The 18,204-nt window shown below is 37.2% G+C and overlaps 2 protein-coding genes across 5 annotated transcripts; both read left to right on the forward strand.

Moving 5' to 3' along the window:
• Positions 1-321: 321 nt before the first annotated feature.
• On the forward strand, positions 322-14,636 carry LOC126632787 (serine/threonine protein phosphatase 2A 55 kDa regulatory subunit B alpha isoform-like). 4 transcript variants are annotated; one of them, XR_007626830.1, is made up of 15 exons: positions 322-718; positions 1,425-1,528; positions 1,665-1,763; positions 1,881-2,000; positions 2,328-2,516; positions 2,669-2,760; positions 3,131-3,249; positions 3,617-3,740; positions 3,900-4,023; positions 4,612-4,680; positions 4,792-4,883; positions 4,987-5,064; positions 5,205-5,272; positions 5,554-6,408; positions 14,511-14,636. XR_007626830.1 is itself a non-coding variant. In XM_050303276.1 (14 exons), the coding sequence occupies exons 1-14, from the start codon at positions 598-600 to the stop codon at positions 5,688-5,690; spliced, it is 1,536 nt and encodes a 511-aa protein (XP_050159233.1). In that variant the 5' UTR covers positions 322-597; the 3' UTR covers positions 5,691-6,534. The 4 variants fall into 4 exon arrangements, 3 of the variants coding, with proteins under 3 accessions (XP_050159233.1, XP_050159235.1, XP_050159236.1); XM_050303276.1 differs by lacking the exon at positions 14,511-14,636 and having other exon boundaries at positions 5,554-6,534; XM_050303278.1 differs by lacking the exon at positions 14,511-14,636 and having other exon boundaries at positions 2,328-2,513; positions 5,554-6,534.
• Positions 7,552-14,636, forward strand: LOC126632790 (serine/threonine protein phosphatase 2A 55 kDa regulatory subunit B alpha isoform-like). Its single transcript, XM_050303283.1, has 12 exons — positions 7,552-7,966; positions 8,807-8,910; positions 9,043-9,141; positions 9,265-9,384; positions 11,453-11,544; positions 11,922-12,040; positions 12,395-12,518; positions 12,679-12,802; positions 13,468-13,536; positions 13,648-13,739; positions 13,843-13,920; positions 14,063-14,636. Exons 1-12 carry the CDS (start codon positions 7,846-7,848, stop codon positions 14,271-14,273), a joined length of 1,353 nt encoding a protein of 450 aa, XP_050159240.1. The 5' UTR covers positions 7,552-7,845; the 3' UTR covers positions 14,274-14,636.
• Positions 14,637-18,204: the final 3,568 nt, after the last annotated feature.

An 18,204-nucleotide genomic window follows, 5' to 3' on the forward strand; every position in this document is an offset into this window, starting at 1 on the left:
CCAGTGAAACGCTAAAATGCCTCTATGAGTCTTTTCAACCCACAAATGAATGGATAACTGCGGTTTGCCACCAGTTGTCATTTAAAAAAAAACAACTAATAAGAACTAAATAATACTAACTCAAGTAATTTGGAACAAATAAGATCTGTAAACAATAATTAAGAAATTTGAACCATTTCAAATATAAAATTTCAACAATAAAAAGTGCTACATTAAAAATAAATAAATAAATAAAATATCAATAGTGAGGACGCTGAATTATTTGGACATCCACGAAAATCAACTAAAAAGCTACGTCCTGCTGCGTCGTTTTCTTCCTCTCTATTTCAGCAACAAAAAAAAAACAAAAAAAAAAAGCGATCAGAGAGAGAGAGAATCAGAGGGAGAGAGTGGAAATTCCATCGCTGTGAGGACCGTACGCGTAAGGCTGGGAATGGATGAAGAAGAAGGAAGAGACTGCATTGATTTTGCGATGAAGATTGGTCCGAATCCGTGAGATTCACGCAAATCCAATCCCTCAGATCGATTTGCTCTGCATTGATTTCTCTTCTCTCTTTCTCTGCTCGTTTCCTAGTCGATTTTTTTTGGAATAAACAAATGAACGGCGGCGGAGAGGGCCTCGCGGCTCCGGCGACGTCAGGGGCGGCCGTATCGCCGCTCGAGTGGAAGTTTTCGCAGGTATTCGGAGAAAGGACCGCCGGCGAAGAAGTTCAGGAAGGTAACAGTAATACTCTTCCCCTGATTTTCGTATCGTTAGGGATTCAGTTTTGCTTTCGTTCTCATTATGTTTAATACTATTAATTTAATGTTAAATACATTTAGCGGATGATTAGTTGCAGAAATTGTGTATTGAATGATGAGAATCGTGAGACGCCAATGAAATTTAATCAAAAAAGTTTGGTCTTTTGATGACCGAAGCACTTGAGCGGAATACTTAAGTTATTGGCTGGTGGTTTTGTGGCTATTAATTGATGAAGCTATACATTTGGAGGTTGTCTATTTGTGTAGTTGTCAGTTTTTATTTTTCTTTTAATTTAAATCACCACATTTTGCGCTTGTTGGAAGTGCTTTTAAAATGATTGAAAGCACTTTTAGAGAAAATGTGTTTGGGTTCCAAAAACATTTCCACCAAAAGCGCTTTTAGTCATTCTAAAAGCACTTCCAAACGAGCTATTATGTTGATTAGTATATGGATTCATTTGTGAGACATGTAGAGCTATATTTTTAAACTTAAGGGTCCTAGATTTGAGAAATAAGTGAACTTATTAATCAAATGTGAAGAACGTGTCACTTTCGATCAATAGCTATACTTGAATACCTGCTTTTGAATTTCTGAAAAAGATACTTTATAGAGTGTTTGAGGGCATTGAAGTGCTTTGGTGCAGAATTACTTAGGTTTGCTTACTTGCTGGTTGATTTTGCAGTTGATATAATATCCGCTATTGAATTTGATAGAACGGGGGACCACCTTGCCACTGGAGATCGTGGAGGCCGGGTGGTTTTATTTGAAAGAACTGATATAAAGGATGTAAGTTAATACATTTTTCTTTTGAGGGGTTTTGGGCATGGAGTGCATTTTCCTTGTACTTAATATGCCGTTATATTTTGTTTGTTACACTGGTGTGATTAAGTTGTACTTTGATGGTATAAACTTAAATAATTAGCATGGTGGACACCGGAGAGATCTGGAGAGAATGGATTATTCAATCAGTAGGCATCCTGAGTTCCGCTATAAAACCGAATTCCAGAGTCATGAACCCGAGGTATGGCTTTCTTTGTGCTTAACGAGGACATTTAAAAATAGGCTTATGAAGATTTCCTCTTTGCTGGAATCTGGATTTGACTAACTTGCATCTTACTTTGGTTTTTCCTGAACTCAGTTTGATTATCTTAAGAGCTTGGAAATTGAGGAAAAAATCAACAAGATCAGATGGTGTCAAACAGCTAATGGTGCACTGTTTGTCCTCTCCACTAATGACAAAACCATCAAATACTGGAAGGTAGCACCAACCTTTTGAATTTGTATGTGGTTAGATTATTATATAGAAGATGATTTCTCTCGATATCACATCTTCTAGAGTAATTTTTAGCGAAATTAGTTGCATTGCCTTTTCCATTTATATAGTGTTCGGAACAAAGATGGCAATTACTTCAGCCATTCCATTTTATACATTATTCTTGGGATTAACACGCACATACGCACATGCAGAGTGTAGTTGATGAATTGTTATGGCTTCCAATAGGTGGTACAACGACTTAAGATATAATTATTTTAATTTTTTTCATTGTGGAAGGAAACGTTCTAATCCTGCTCTAATGCTGAGCAGGTCCAGGAGAAGAAGATAAAGAAAGTATGTGAGATGAATGTGGATGCTTCTAAATCTATGGAAAATGGTGCAGTTGCTAGTTCTATGTCAGCAAGCTCAAAACCATATCTTGCAAATGGATGTAAAGACAGACCCGTCAGTTCTCCAAGCAATGACACTTCATTTCCAGCTCTGCATTTGCCAGTGGTAGTTGTACACCATCTGATTTGTTTATTTTCTGACAGCATATGGTTTTGCCTTTACGGTATCTAGAAAATTTTCCAGAGTCAATTGTGCTTAACTTTCTTGGTGAATGACATCCTATTATTTAGCTCTAACACTTGACCTTTTGTGGCATCCAGGTGACCAGTCAAGAGACGAGCCTTGTGGCTAGATGTCGAAGAGTCTATGCCCATGCTCATGACTATCATATTAATTCGATTTCAAATAACAGGTACATCTTTTTCAATGGAATATGCCTTCACCATTTCATCTATTTTTAATCATGTTGTGTATGTTCAGTGTTTGCCTATATGCTTGTGCTCCTATCTGAAAATTTTATTATTTGATTACCTTATCATGGAGGAGCAAATTGTGTAGTTGTTGGACTTCCCCCACCCCCAAAAGAAAAAAAACCAGTTTCTGTAGTACGCGGTGACACTAAAGAACAAGTTATGTCACTAGATGAAAAAGATTTATCTTCAATGTCGAGTCTTGCTTTTATGTATTATGCAATATATTCTTTGGTATTATTGCATGGATATAATCTAACATGGTCTCCATCTTCTGGTCACTAATAATGTAGCCATCTTTTGGTTTCGCAGCGATGGTGAAACTTTTATATCAGCTGATGACCTTCGAATTAATCTTTGGAACCTAGAGATTAGCAATCAAAGTTTTAATATTGTTGACGTGAAGCCGGCAAACATGGAGGATCTGACTGGTAGAACCCACAACACTATGATGACAATTGCTTACTTTCCTAGCTTTTAACTATCATTTGAAGAGAAATGGCAGTAGACATAACCTTGACCCAATTATTTGGGCCTGCTACAAGGCTACAAGGCTCCTGGTCTTCCATTCTGTCATATTCTGGACAATGTTTCATTAAGTGGCATGCTGTTATGTCTTTCTTAGATTTCATCTGTTTCTATTTACTTTGATCTTCCTTCATTAGGTTTGGATGGCTGAAATGTTCTGGCCATGTAGTAAACTTGAATTATGCCGTATTTATATGCTTTGTTTGTCAAACAGCTCCACATGTGTAATTACTAATTATTTATCTTTACATACTTGAAATCTATGTGCAGAGGTGATAACATCCGCAGAATTTCACCCTACTCATTGTAACACTTTGGCATACAGTAGCTCAAAAGGCTCAATTCGTCTTATAGATCTGCGGCAGTCAGCTTTATGTGACACTCATAGCAAATTGTGAGTCATCTTTCATTCTTCCTTCCTTCCATTCTTGCACTTATCAACGATGATTTAGTATTATAATAAAATAAATGCATGAGAAATCTTTTGACATTTTTTGCCGTCTTTAATTTCTTGGTTTGCTTTGAATCGTAATTATGATTTGTAATGGTGCAGGTTTGAAGAACAAGAAGCGCCCGGCTCAAGATCTTTTTTCACTGAAATAATAGCATCAATTTCAGATATTAAGTTTGCTAAGAACGGAAGACATATACTAAGTCGGGATTACATGACTCTTAAGGTTCATATCTTCATACTCTTATAATAAGATGGTTCATACTTTCAATATTTTGAAACTTCAGTATCATTAGTCCTAGAAACAAAGTTGCAAGTAACAAACACTTAAAAACCTTATTTTCCCTCCCTCCCTCCCTCCCTCCCTCCCTAGTCCCTTCCAGTGGATTGGTGACATGGGCGATGCCCTCTATGGGTGCTACCCCTCAACATCTCACTTTTACTGCCGTCCCTCCTTCCCATCCTTTCAGTGGATTGGTGACATGGGCGATGCCCTCTGTGGTTGCCACCCCTCAATATCTCACTGTTTCTGCCCTTCCTCTTTCCCTGCCTTCCTTTCAGTGGACTGGTGACGTGGGCAGTCCCCTCTATGGGTGCAACCCCCAATATCTCCCTGCTTCTGTTGCTTCCTCAGCTAAAATATGCTAATGTTGTTACTGTGATGTTTAGAGTTAATACTTGATATCATGATATTCAATTTTGTGCTTGTGGTGACTTTGGGCATTGCAACTACTTCTTGTCTTCAGATTTCTCTGATTCTTAACCCTGTCCATTACAATTTTTGTTCTCACCTTTTCTTTTTGGGGTTTCTCAGTTATGGGACATCAACATGGATTCTGGCCCAGTTGCCACTCTCCAGGTTCATGAACATCTAAGACCAAAGGTAATGTATTCCTTCGAAAAGTTTGTTTGATCGCATGTGATCTTAAAAGAAGACAAGACTATTTAAATAATACCATACAATGCAACTTATTAAGTTCTTTACCTTTTTCAGCTCTGTGATTTATACGAAAATGATTCTATCTTCGATAAGTTTGAGTGCTGTCTAAGTGGAGATGGACACCGAGTGGCAACAGGTTCTTACAGGTTAGACTTACACCATACACATCCTTTGTTGCTCTTATACTTACACCCTGACCTAAGTAGTATGGGGCTCAACATATGAAGAAACACATTTCTGTGATTCCAGCAATCTGTTTCGAGTGTTTGGTTGTTCTGAAGGGAGCACAGAAGCAACAACATTGGAGGCCAGCAAAAACCCCATGAGGTAGTTTTTAAAATTTTATATATGCTGGTCAGGCATGCTATTGTTAGGGCATAGTATCATTTAGTCCAAGAAAAACTCTTGTTTATTTTCTTTAGTTCTCTTGGTCAAATGTGCTTATAATTTTTCTCATGGACTTCCAGGAGACAAGTTCAAACGCCAGCAAGGCCTTCTAGATCTTTGGGCAACCTTCCTCGTGTTCTCAGGCGAGGTATGTTCTTGCTTGCATGTAAACTTTGTATACATAGTCCATTGTCTGAAAATTTTGAGTGGTCTAAATAAAATTTAACATAATTGATTTCCACTCAAAGTCTCGAATGAACTTAACTTTTTTTGGTAAAAGAGAGAATAAAATTCAGATTTGAATCATTTAGGTTCGGTAGTTCTCTTCTTTATATCCTAATTAGTTAGATTTAACGAGGTTTGGTACTTGATGGTAGCCTATCTGCTAACCACTATATCTGCACATTTTCTTCCATTGTAACATAAAAGGTGCAGATAACTCTGGAGCTGACACAAACGGAAATTCTTTTGACTTCACAACAAAGTTGCTACATCTTGCATGGCACCCTTCTGAGAATTCAATCGCCTGTGCTGCTTCAAACAGCCTTTACATGTATTATGCGTAAAAATAGTACGGAAAGTTGTATGTCTTGGCTGGCAAAGCTCTTCTGATTTCTATTGACAAAAGGCTGCTTTGCCTTCTTTCTCCGGCTAGTGATGTTAAGCTCCACCCTACCTAACTGCAAAATGAGGAAGCATTTTTGCTGATGTCAACATTTTCAAGAGGAAAGTAGTATCTGCCCCTCACATACAGGCGATACCTTGCTGTTTATGGTAACTCGTAAGGAGGATGCTGTAGTCCTAATTGTGTCTTGTTAGTTGAAGAGATGGGATATTAGCTCATCCGCCTACCGAAAGAATACCTTTGCTGCCACAGTAGAAACCAATTGGGTCCTATATCGTGAAGCTGGGAGAAGCTGTAGTGGTGCCATCAACACTCATTGATACCGGGGCCTTCAACCTTGTATTATTTGAAGTAAAGTTAAAAGGGTTTGTGAAACTTTTATCACTGTTTTTATTCTAACCATTCTTTCCCCCTCTTTCAGAGTCTGCTGATTTTCTTTGTTTAGCAAGTATCGGTTCCTTTGGACAGTGAAGGCTCCATGTTAGACATTGTTTCGACAGTTTCACTGGGAATCAAAGATTTGTCGGTCTTAATTCGTCTGGTTATCGGGTGTTTATTGTTTTAGGTAAATGTTTTTGGTGTAGGCAAACTGATCATCTCTATATTGTACGAGGTTCGGTCATAATTTCGAAGCATATGGACTAGTTTTGGTGAATTAGGTGCTTCCTTCATTTAGTTTGTGTTGACATTAGTATATAGCCCTTGGGGGCTAGGAATTTGTAACAAACTTTTCTCTTGTTCTTAAACCACTATTTTATCAAGTATATGGTGAACTTTCCTCTTTTTGTTCATGTCTTCCAAACCCTTGTGAATGTTTGTAAAATTGGGTTTAGTGGCCCTTTTACAAACCTACCAACCAAAAATAGTCGTCTCGAAATGCCCTCTTTGATGAAAATACCCTTGTTACCGACGCAATATTGGTAGATTATTGACTCAATCTTGAGGTATTTTCGTCATAGAGGACAAGTAGAGATTGCATTCTGCAAGAAGGGCTAATTTTGGTTGGTGTATTTGGAAAATCATTATTTTTTATCTACTGTGCATAATTTTCACAAAATTACTGTGGTGAAGTCTTTCCTATGTGGTATGGTAATTTTTTTCAAAGCTTCACCTATATGTGATGTTAAAATACCTCTAATATTAAAAAAAAAAACCTCCCACTCCCCCCACGTTCTCTCTTTACCTCTCTCTCCTTATTTTCTAAAAAAATATGTTCATACACACAAAGTATGTAGACAAATACTAGTTTATATAATGTGAACCTTATTTTTAGTCGGTCCACATTTTGGACTACTATTTTTTCTAACGTGTCCCCATCTTTTATAAAACTTGCTAATATATTTTCTCCATGAAAGATTATGACTCAACAAAGACTTCTCTTACAAGTGAAGATAAATACCATTATACCAAGATAAATACCATTAAACCATAATACTAACTGCGAAACCATTTCAATTATAAAATTTCAACAATAAAAAGTGCTACATTAAAAATAAATAAATAAAGTATCAATAGTGAGGACGCTGAATTATTTAGGGACAAGGATTGTCTGCCCTCCACTTTCGGTGCCCTTCCGTGCCCTCTTGTTTATGTGGTCATGGATAAATCACGTCAATATTTTATATTACTATTTATTTTTGTTTTATTACATCTATAAAAAATAATATAAAATATTAACGTGACTTAACCGTAACACGTAAAACAGAAGATCACGGAAGAACACGTGAACTGGAGGGCAGACAATCCTTGTCCATTATTTAGACATGCACGAAGTCAACTAAAAAGCTACGTCCTGCTGCGTCGTTTTCTTCCTCTCTATTTCAGCAACAAACGAAGAAAAAAAAAAAAGAAAAAACAAGCGATTAGAGAGAGAGAATCAGAGCGAGAGAGTGGAAATTCCATCGCTGTGAGGACCGTACGCGTAAGGCTGGGAATGGATGAAGAAGAAGGAAGAGACTGCATTGATTTTTCGATGAAGATTGGTCCGAATCCGTGAGATTCACGCAAATCCAATCCCTCAGATCGATTTGCTCTGCATTGATTTCTCTTCTCTCTTTCTCTGCTCGTTTCCTAGTCGATTTTTTTGGAATAAACAAATGAACGGCGGCGGAGAGGGCCTCGCGGCTATGGCGACGTCAGGGGTGGCCGTATCGCCTCTCGAGTGGAAGTTTTCGAAGGTCTTCGGAGAAAGGACCGCCGGCGAAGAAGTTCAGGAAGGTAAGAGTAATACTATTCACCTGATTTTCGTTTCGTTTCGTATTGTTAGGGATTCACTATTGCTTTCGTTCTCATTACGTTTAATACTATTAATTTAATGTTAAATACATTTAGCGGATGATTTGTTGCAGAAATTGTGTATTGAATGATGAGAATCGTGAGGCGCGAAAGAAATTTAACCGAAAAAGTTTGGTCTTTTGATGACCGAAGCATTTGAGCTGAATACTTAAGTTATTGGCTGGTGGTTTTGTGGCTATTATTGATGAAGCTATACATTTGGAGGTTGTCTATTTGTGTAGCTGTTAGTTTTTATTTTTCTTTTAATTATATTCACTACATTTTGGGCTCGTTGGAAGTGCTTTTAAAATGATTGAAAGCACTTTTAGAGAAAATGTGTTTGGGTTCCAAAAGCACTTGAAGCGCTTTCTGTAAGAAGCACTAGTTATGTACATTGTTCAGAAAGCTAAGTGTTTTTCAATGATTTACTTCCATTTTCACTTAGGGTTGGTTCTAAAAACATTTTCATCAAAAACTATTTCAGTCATTTTAAAAGCACTTTCAAACGAGTTATGATGTTGATTAGTATAGGGATTCATTTTCGAACATATTGTTGCGATCGATACATGTAGAGCTATATTTTTAAACTTAAAAGGCCCTAGATTTGAGAAATAAGTGAACTTGTTAATCAAGTGTGAAGAACGCGTCATTTGCGATCAATAGCTATACGTATATACTCGCTTTTGAATTTCTGAAAAAGATACTTTATAGAGTGTTTGAGGGCATTGAAGTGCTTTGGTGCAGAATTACTTAGGTTTGCTTACTTGCTGGTTGTTTTTGCAGTTGATATAATATCCGCTATTGAATTTGATAGAACGGGGGACCACCTTGCCACTGGAGATCGTGGAGGCCGGGTGGTTTTATTTGAAAGAACTGATATAAAGGATGTAAGTTAATACATTTTTCTTTTGAGGGGTTTGGGGCATGGATGTGCATTTTCCTTGTACTTAATATGCCGTTATATTTGTTACACTGGTGTGATTTAGTTGTACTTTGATGGTATAAACTTAAATAATTAGCATGGTGGACACCGGAGAGATCTGGAGAGGATGGATTATTCAATCAGTGGGCATCCTGAGTTCCGCTATAAAACTGAATTCCAGAGTCATAAAATCGAGGTATGACTTTCTTTGTGCTTAACGAGGACAATATAAATAGGCTTATGGAGAATTCCTCTTTGCTGGAATCTGGATTTGACTAACTTGCATCCTAACTTGCATCTTGGTTTTTCCTGAACTCAGTTTGATTATCTTAAGAGCTTGGAAATTGAGGAAAAAATCAACAAGATCAGATGGTGTCAAACAGCTAACGGTGCACTGTGTCTCCTCTCCACTAGTAGCAAAACCATCAAATACTGGAAGGTAGCACCAACCTTTTGAACTCGTATGTGGTTAGATTATTATATAAAAGATGATTTCTCTCGATATCACATCTTCCAGAGTAATTTTAGCGACATTAGTTGCATTGCCCTTTCCATTTATATATTGTTCGGAACAAAGATGGTGATTACTTCAGCCATTTCATTTTACACATTATTCTTGGAACAAAGATGGTGATTACTCTAGCCATTTCATTTTATACATTATTCTTGGGATGACCACAAAGTTTTGCAACACCTCCAATTTTTTTCCCTTTCTTATCAATCTTCTTCTTTTGCAATTCTCCTTGGTTAGCCGCTCTTTTTTTTCCCTTCCTAGTAGCTTTCCTTAGATCCTGCATAGTCTCACTTTCTTCCTCGTCATCTAAATCAATTTGTCCTACGGATTCCTCTCTTGTCTCCGGTGGTAGTACTCCAGATGAAGATGCCCAGACATGTTCACCGGTAGCAACTGTGTTCGAAAACATCCTATCTAACTTTTCCTCCATCTCAGGTCTAATGCCCTTTTTTGGCAATTTTCCATATTCTTTGTTTATCTACAAGTAAAGAAAGAATATGGTTAATACATATTGCATGATATCATAATACATATTAAAAGATAAATACACAAACCTGAATTTTATTATTCCACCACTCCTCAGAGGCATCAACGGTACCCTTGCTCGAATTCCACCCTAGGCCAGTGTCTTTACAAACTAGCTCTTTCCACAACTTCCACTCTTTTTAAGTGCATCCCACTTATTTTTCAGTTGCTTTCTTTCATAATCATGCCCTGTCTCTGCCTTGAAGTTAGCTCTAATATTTGCATATCCATCTTTGTCAAAGTGAGTGCCCGGACGATGTCCAGCCTCAACCTCCTTGATGCATACATCACAAAATATAGATATATTGTGGGCATTCCATGTAGCTGTAGGATTTGACAAAGATGCCCCCTTCTCTGCCATCGATACCAACCAGTGATTTATATATATATATATATATATATATATATATATATATTAAAACAAGAACAAATAATATTGTAATGTAACCAAGCAGAAAACAGGTAGTAAACCTAACATAAGCAGAAGCAACTCGCAATCATATATGTGTGTGTGTGTGTGTTGGAGGTTTTCAATGATAATCATGATTCAGCCATTCCCTTTGATATACCAAATAAACGTACAATGCATCTAGCATATGCATGAAAAAGAATATAGATGCAGGGAATTCGTAGTTGTTGCTCACGGTCACAATTGCCATTGGATAACCCATGTGAAAAAACAAACCCACATTGCAGGAAACAGGTAATACTCGTGATTACCAGCAAGCAGAAACAAATAATGACTTTGCTAACGCTGCCTGCTATAAAATCAAAGGCATGCCCCCACAAAACTTAAAGAGTAATTGTCAGCTGCTACCGGCAACTATATATATGCAATCAGCTAAACTAACAATGGAATGAAGAGAGAGAGAGAGAAGAGGGCGTGCGAAGTGTTTTGAGGAATCAGGAGAAAGGAGAAAGGAGAAAGGAGGGGGCAGTATTGGCAAATTGGAAAAATTCATTAACAAAGTACTGTAGCTCCGTGTTTTGTTTAATAAGCCGCTTCTTGAAGCTGCTTTTTGCAGCTTCCACTTTTTGGCTTTTTTTCATCTGAAACTTTGAAATAAAGCTGTTTTGGGATGTTTACCAAACACCAAAAACTCTCCCAACTTTTTTTCATACCAGCTTTATTAAAAATCACCTCAACCCCGAACTGGGGCTAAATCTTTGGAAAATGTTGCAGTTGCTAGTTCCATGTCAGCAATCTCAAAACCGTATCTTGCAAATGCGTATCTTGCAAATGGAGCATGTAAAGACAGACCCGTCAGTTCTCCAAGCAATGACACTTCATTTCCATCTCTGCACTTGCCAGTGGTAGTTGTACACTATTTGATTTGTTTATTTTGTGACAGCATATGGTTTTGCCTTATGATATTTCGAAAATTTTCCAGAGTCAATTGTGCTTTACTTTCTTGTTGAATGACATCCTATTATTTAGCTCTAACACTTGACCATTTGTGGCATCCAGGTGGCCGGTCAAGAGACGAGCCTTGTGGCTAGATGTCGAAGACTCTATGCCAATGCTCATGACTATCATATTAATTCGATTTCAAATAACAGGTACATCTTTTTTTTTCAATGGAATATGCCTTCACCTTTTCATCTATTTTTAATCTTGTTGTGTATGTTCAGTGTTTGCCTTGATGCTTGTGCTCCTATTTGAAAATTCTATTATTTTATTACCTTATCATGGAGGAGCCAATTGTGTAGTTGTCGGACTTCCCCCACCCCCAAAAGAAAAAAAAAAACCAGTTTCTGTAGCACACGGTGACACTAAAGAACAATTTATGTCACTAGATGAAAAAGATTTATCTTCCATGTCGAGTCTTGCTAATATGTATTATGCAGTATATTCTTTGGTATTATTGCATGGATATAATCTAACAAGGTCTCCATCTTCTGGTCACTAATAATGTAGCTATCTTTTGGTTTTGCAGCGGTGGTGAAACTTTTTTATCAGCTGATGACCTTCGAATTAATCTTTGGAACCTAGAGATTAGCAATCAAAGTTTTAATATTGTTGACATGAAGCCGGGAAACATGGAGGATCTAACTGGTAGAACCCACAACACTATGATGACAATTGCTTACTTTCCTAGCTTTTAACTATCATTTGAAGAGAAATGGCAGTGGACCTAACCTTGACCCAATTATTTGGGCCTGCTACAAGGCTCCTGGTCTTCCATTCAGTCATATTCTGGACAATGTTTCATTAAATGGCATGCTATTATGTCTTTCTTAGATTTCATCTGTTTCTATTTACTTTGATCTCCCTTTTCATTAGGTTTGGATGGCTGAAATGTTCTGGCCATGTAGTAAACTTGAATTATGCCTTATTTATATGCTTTGTTTGTCAAACAGCTCCACATGTGTAATTATTTATCTTTACATACTTGAAATTTATGTGCAGAGGTGATAACATCCGCAGAATTTCACCCTACTCATTGTAACATGTTGGCATACAGTAGCTCAATAGGCTCAATTCGTCTTATCGATCTGCGGCAGTCAGCTTTATGTGACACTCATAGCAAATTGTGAGTCATCTTTCATTCTTCCTTCCTTCCATTCTTGGACTCATCAAAGATGATTTAGTATTATAATAAAATAAATGTATGAGAAATCTTTCTGACACTTTTGCTGTCTTTAATTTTCTTGGTTTGTTTTGAATCGTAATTTTGATTTGTAACGGTGCAGGTTTGAAGAACAAGAAGCGCCCGGCTCAAGATCTTTTTTCACTGAAATAGTAGCATCAATTTCAGATATGAAGTTTGCTAAGAATGGAAGGCATATACTAAGTCGGGATTACATGACTCTTAAGGTTCATATATTCATACTCTTATAATAAGATGGTTCATACTTCCAATATTTAGAAACTTCAGTATCATTTGTCCTAGAAACAAAGTTGCAAGTAACAAACACTTAAAAACCTTATTTTCCCTCCCTCCCTCCCTTCCTTCCAGTGGATTGGTGACACGGGCAATGCCCTCTATGGGTGCCACCCCTCAACATCTCACTGTTTCTGCCGTCCCTCCTTCCCTTCCTTTCAGTGGATTGGTGACATGAGTGATGCCCTCTATGGGTGCCACCCCTCAATATCTCACTGTTTCTGTTGATTCCTCAGCTAAAATATTCCTTCCTTCCATTGGATTGGTGACATGGCCAATGTCCTCTATGGGTGCCCTCAATATCTCACTGTTTGTGCCATCCCTCTTTCCCTGCCTTCCTTACAGTGGATTGGTGACGTGGGCAATGCCCTCTATGGGTGCAGCCCCCAATATCTCACTGTTTCTGTTGCTTCCTCAGCTAAAATATGCTAATGTTGTTACTGTGATGTTTAGAGTTAGTACTTGATATCATGATTTTCAATTTTGTGCTTGTGGTGAGTTTGGGCATTGCAACTACTTCTTGTCTTCAGATTTCTCTGATTCTTAACCCTGTCCGTTACAATTTTTGTTATCACCTTTTCTTTTTGGGGTTTCTCAGTTATGGGACATCAACATGGATTCTGGCCCAGTTGCCACTTTCCAGGTTCATGAACATCTAAGACCAAAGGTAATATGTTCCTTCAAAAAGTTTGTTTGATCACATGTGATCTTAAAAGAAGACGAGACCAATTAAGTAATACCATACAATGCAACTTATTAAGTTCTTTACCTTTCTCAGCTCTGTGATTTATACGAAAATGATTCTATCTTCGATAAGTTTGAGTGCTGTCTAAGTGGAGATGGACACCGAGTGGCAACAGGTTCTTACAGGTTAGACTTACACCATACACATCCTTTGTTGCTTTTACACTTACACCCTGACCTAAGCAGTGTGGGGCTCAACGTATGAAGAAACACATTTCTGTGATTCCAGCAATCTGTTTCGAGTGTTTGGTTGTTCTGAAGGGAGCACAGAAGCAACAACATTGGAGGCCAGCAAAAACCCCCTGAGGTATCTTTTTTAAATTCTATATATGCTCGTCAGGCATGCTATTGTTGGGGCATAGTATCATTTTGGTCCAAGAAAAACTCTTGTTTATTTTCTTTTGTTCTCTTGGTCGACTGTGCTTATAATTTTTCTCATGAACTTCCAGGAGACAAGTTCAATCTTCGGGCAACCTTCGTCGTGTTATCAGGCGAGGTATGTTCTTCCATCATAACATAAAAGGTGCGGATAACTCTGGAGCTGATGCAAACGGAAATCCTTTTGACTTCACAACAAAGTTGCTACATCTTGCATGGCACCCTTCTGAGGATTTAATCGCCTGTGCTGCTTCAAGCAGCCTATACATGTATTATGCGTAAAAGTAGTACGGAAAGTTGCTTGTCTTGGCCGGCAAAGCTCTTCTGATTTCTATTGACAAAACGTTGCTTGCCTTCTTCTCCGGCTAGTGATGTTAAGATTTGTCGGCTTAATTCGTCTGGTTATCGGGTGTTTATTGTTTTAGGTAAATGTTTTTGGTGTAGGCAAACTGATCATCTCTATATTGTACGAGGTTCGGTCATAATATCGAAGCATATGGACTAGTTTTGGTGAATTAGGTGCTTCCTTCATTTAGTTTGTGCTGACATTAGTATATAGCCCTTGGGGGCTAGGAATTTGTAACAAACTTTTCTCTTGTTCCTAAACCACTATTTTATCAAGTATATGGTGAACTTTCCTCTTTTTGTTCATGTCTTCCAAACCCTTGTGAATTGGTTTGGAAAATTGGGTTTGGTGGCGCTTTTACAAACCCACCAACCAAAAATAGTCGTCTCGAAATGCCCTCTTTGATGAAAATACCCTCGTTACCGATGCAATAGTGGTAGATTATTGACTCAATCTTAAGGTATTTTCGTCATAGAGGACAAGTAGAGATTGCATTCTACAAGGGGGGCTAATTTTGGTTGGTGTATTTGGAAAAGGCTTGTAAGCCCAATTTCTCATTATTTTTTATCTACTGTGCATAATTTTCACAAAATTACTGTGGTGAAGTCTTTCCTATGTGGTATGGTAATTTTTGTTGTATCACGTGAGTAGCTCACTGTGAGAATTCGTCTCGTGCTACTTGTATTACATGAGTAGCACGATTTGTGAGAGATTTGTTTCGTGTAATAGATTCTACTTATTGTATTACGTGAGTAGCACGATCTGTGAGAGATTTGTATCATTGAGCATGCTTGCTTAAAGAAAAATTCAAGGGCCAATTACATTTAGACACGAGTTGTTTATGCCCACGTGTGGAGAAAAACTTGTGTGGGGTTTGACTTACTACTGGACTTTGCATAGTGGCACTACAATCCACTAAAAAATCGCCACGTGACAAGTCTTAAATATATATATTTTTTTCCCATTCTTTTATATTTAGGATTCTCATAATTATATTTCTCACTAATTAATATACATCAATCTAATGGATATATTTTTTTTGTTTTCTTTCTTTTTAAAAAAAAATGGGATAACTGGTGGCAGGCCATGGTTATCCACTCCAAATATTCCCTCCAATTTATGTTGCAGGACTCTTTCACTTTCTTCTCTCTCCCACTTCTTTGTCTCTCCGACTATTTTCTCTCGCTGTTTTTCATAAAAAATTTTGTACCCTAAACAAAATCACTTTCTCCAACTTTTGTCATGGGAAGCAATCAAGAATCTTTAAGTTTTTTCGTTATTGATACAATACTTGATTTGATCAAGTGAACTTGACATGAATAACCTTTACATATAGGCGTATTAGGGTTAGCCTAATTTTTTATTTGTTTTCGTTAACATGTTTATCTAATATTAGGGCTCAAATGTTAATCAATGTTATGGTTAATATGTTGATACGAATTACCCACATATTTATACAATAATTTTTTCCGTTCTTTACTATGAGTATTTTATTAATGTGGTAGTCTTTTTTTATTTTATTTTATTTTCACTTGGTAGGTTGCTGCTAAGACAATGGAGTTTTAAGAAGATGTAAAAATTAAAATGGTGGTGAATCCTGACGCTGAAGCCTTTCAAGTACGCAATGCTTATGCTATGAGGAAAGGGTTCAGTCTTCGTAAAGAGCATATTCGAAGAGATAAAACAAATACTATTACACAATGATATTGTTTGGGAAGTTAAAGATGGCAGGCATGCAGAGGGAGGGAGGGGGGGGGGGATGAACAAAATATAAGCCATTAAATTGATGCATATTAATTAGTGAAAAAAAATAATTACGTGAATTTTAAATATAAAAGAATGGGAAAAAAAATTATATTTAAGACTTGCCACGTGGTAATTTTTTAGTGGATTGTAGTGTCACTCAGCAAAATCCAGTAACATGCCAAACCCCACACAAAATTTTCTCCCACGAGTGACCGGGTTGAAATGTGCGTTTACATTTGTGCTTCATTAGATTATTATTAATTTTTTAATTGTCATGATAAGTCACGATGAGCTTGGACAAATGATCTTATTTAGTAATTTTTAAAAATGATTTAGAAGTACGATATATGGGAATATAATCATTAATTATTTGCATATAAAGCCGATTATGATACTCAATTCAATAGTTTTAATGAAATTGTGAAATAACTTATATAGAACGAGTTTATTCTTACGTAACATTCTAATTTAATAATGCAGTCATTTAGAATTACAGTCTAGTGGTATTTTTATTTATTAGTAAGTGAGAGGTGAGAGATGAGAGATTTTAGGTTTGAATCTTGTCAAATACGAATTTGAACCACATTATTGCTTGTCTTTGTGAGATTTAACCCACTTGCTCACCCCTAGAGTACATAATATTGTTTATTCAAAAGAAAAAGGAATAATGCAATGACGTGTAGAGATAAAATTACACGCAACAGTATATCATTAGATCGAGATGTTAAAATGTGGCATAGTTCGTTGTTCACATTGTAAACACGGAAATTTCTGAAACAAACGAGACAAGAACACGTGTACAAAATAATATTTTGTATTAATGATTTTGGGGTTACAATCTCTCTCAAATTTGATCATCTGATTCGATCTCCGTAAGATGTTGATTTGTGGATGTGTGATTGATCCAAGGGCCATCGAGGCTTGATCTTGGATGAATGTTTGAAAGTTTCTTCAAGGGCCATTGGGGTTTGATCTTGAAGGTCGAGGGAACGGATCTTCAAGGAGCTTTTGGGCTTGATCTTGAAGAACAGTTGTGCGGGTTTCTTCAAGGGCTTTTGGGCTTGATCTTGTGAAAAATGGGTTAGAGGATTTGTTAATGTTGTTGATCCAAAGGGCCGTTGGGGCTTGATCTTAGGATGAATGGATGATGAACGATGAACACTTTATTCAAGGGCCGTCGGGACTTGATCTTGAATTGGTGAAAGTTCTTCAAGGGCCATCGGGGCTTGATCTTGATGGAGGATTTGATGAAGAATGAAGAGAGCTTTTTTGATCCTTCGGGATTTGCTTGGGCGCTTTAGAGTTTCAAAGCTTCAAGGTTTTGGTGTTATGTGAATTGGTTATGAATTTGTGTCCTAAAATGAATGAAATGGCCTTGTATTTATACAAATTTTCAAGGCCTAATTTTGAATATAATATTCAGATGAAATAAATCATTTCTGCCAGGTGTTGACACGTGTCCTTATTTGATGACTTTTTCGATTTATTTTGATTTTTTGTTTAGTCACACGCTACGTGTAAAATTTATGTGACATGTGAGCGTTGAAATTGTAATTACTGGTCAACATTTATTTCACCAAAATTTTGATTTCTACACACATATCCCTGACTAGTCAAATACTCACTCAGACAGTTATACCACATTCTTCTGGATTGTTTCAAACCGTAGTGAATGCCTTAGCCAAATTGAGAGCTTGTTCTGGGGTTTGGAAATATTTGAATCAGTCAATGTAAGTCATTTGGGAACTTTCATATAGATTACTATATCAAGATCCCCATAAAGATACGCGGTTACTACATCCATTAGCTGCATATCCATTTTTTGGAAACTACCAAACTGATAAGGTAACGAAAAGTAATCACATCTATAATGGGTGAATAAGTTCCGTCATAGTCAATCCCGGGGTGTTGTGAGAAGCCTTGTGCAACAAGACGAGCTTTGTAATGCACAATTTCGCTTTTCTCATTACGTTTTCGAATGAAAACCCACTTGTAGTCAACGGGCTTCATATGTGGAGGAGTAGGAGGTACATGCCCAAACACCTTACGTTTCGTAAGCGAATCGAGTTTAACTTGGATTGCTTGTTTCCAGTTTGACAAATCAGTTCTACGTTGACATTC

Source organism: Malus sylvestris, chromosome 8 (assembly GCF_916048215.2).
Source record: "Malus sylvestris chromosome 8, drMalSylv7.2, whole genome shotgun sequence".
Lineage (NCBI taxonomy): Eukaryota > Viridiplantae > Streptophyta > Magnoliopsida > Rosales > Rosaceae > Malus > Malus sylvestris.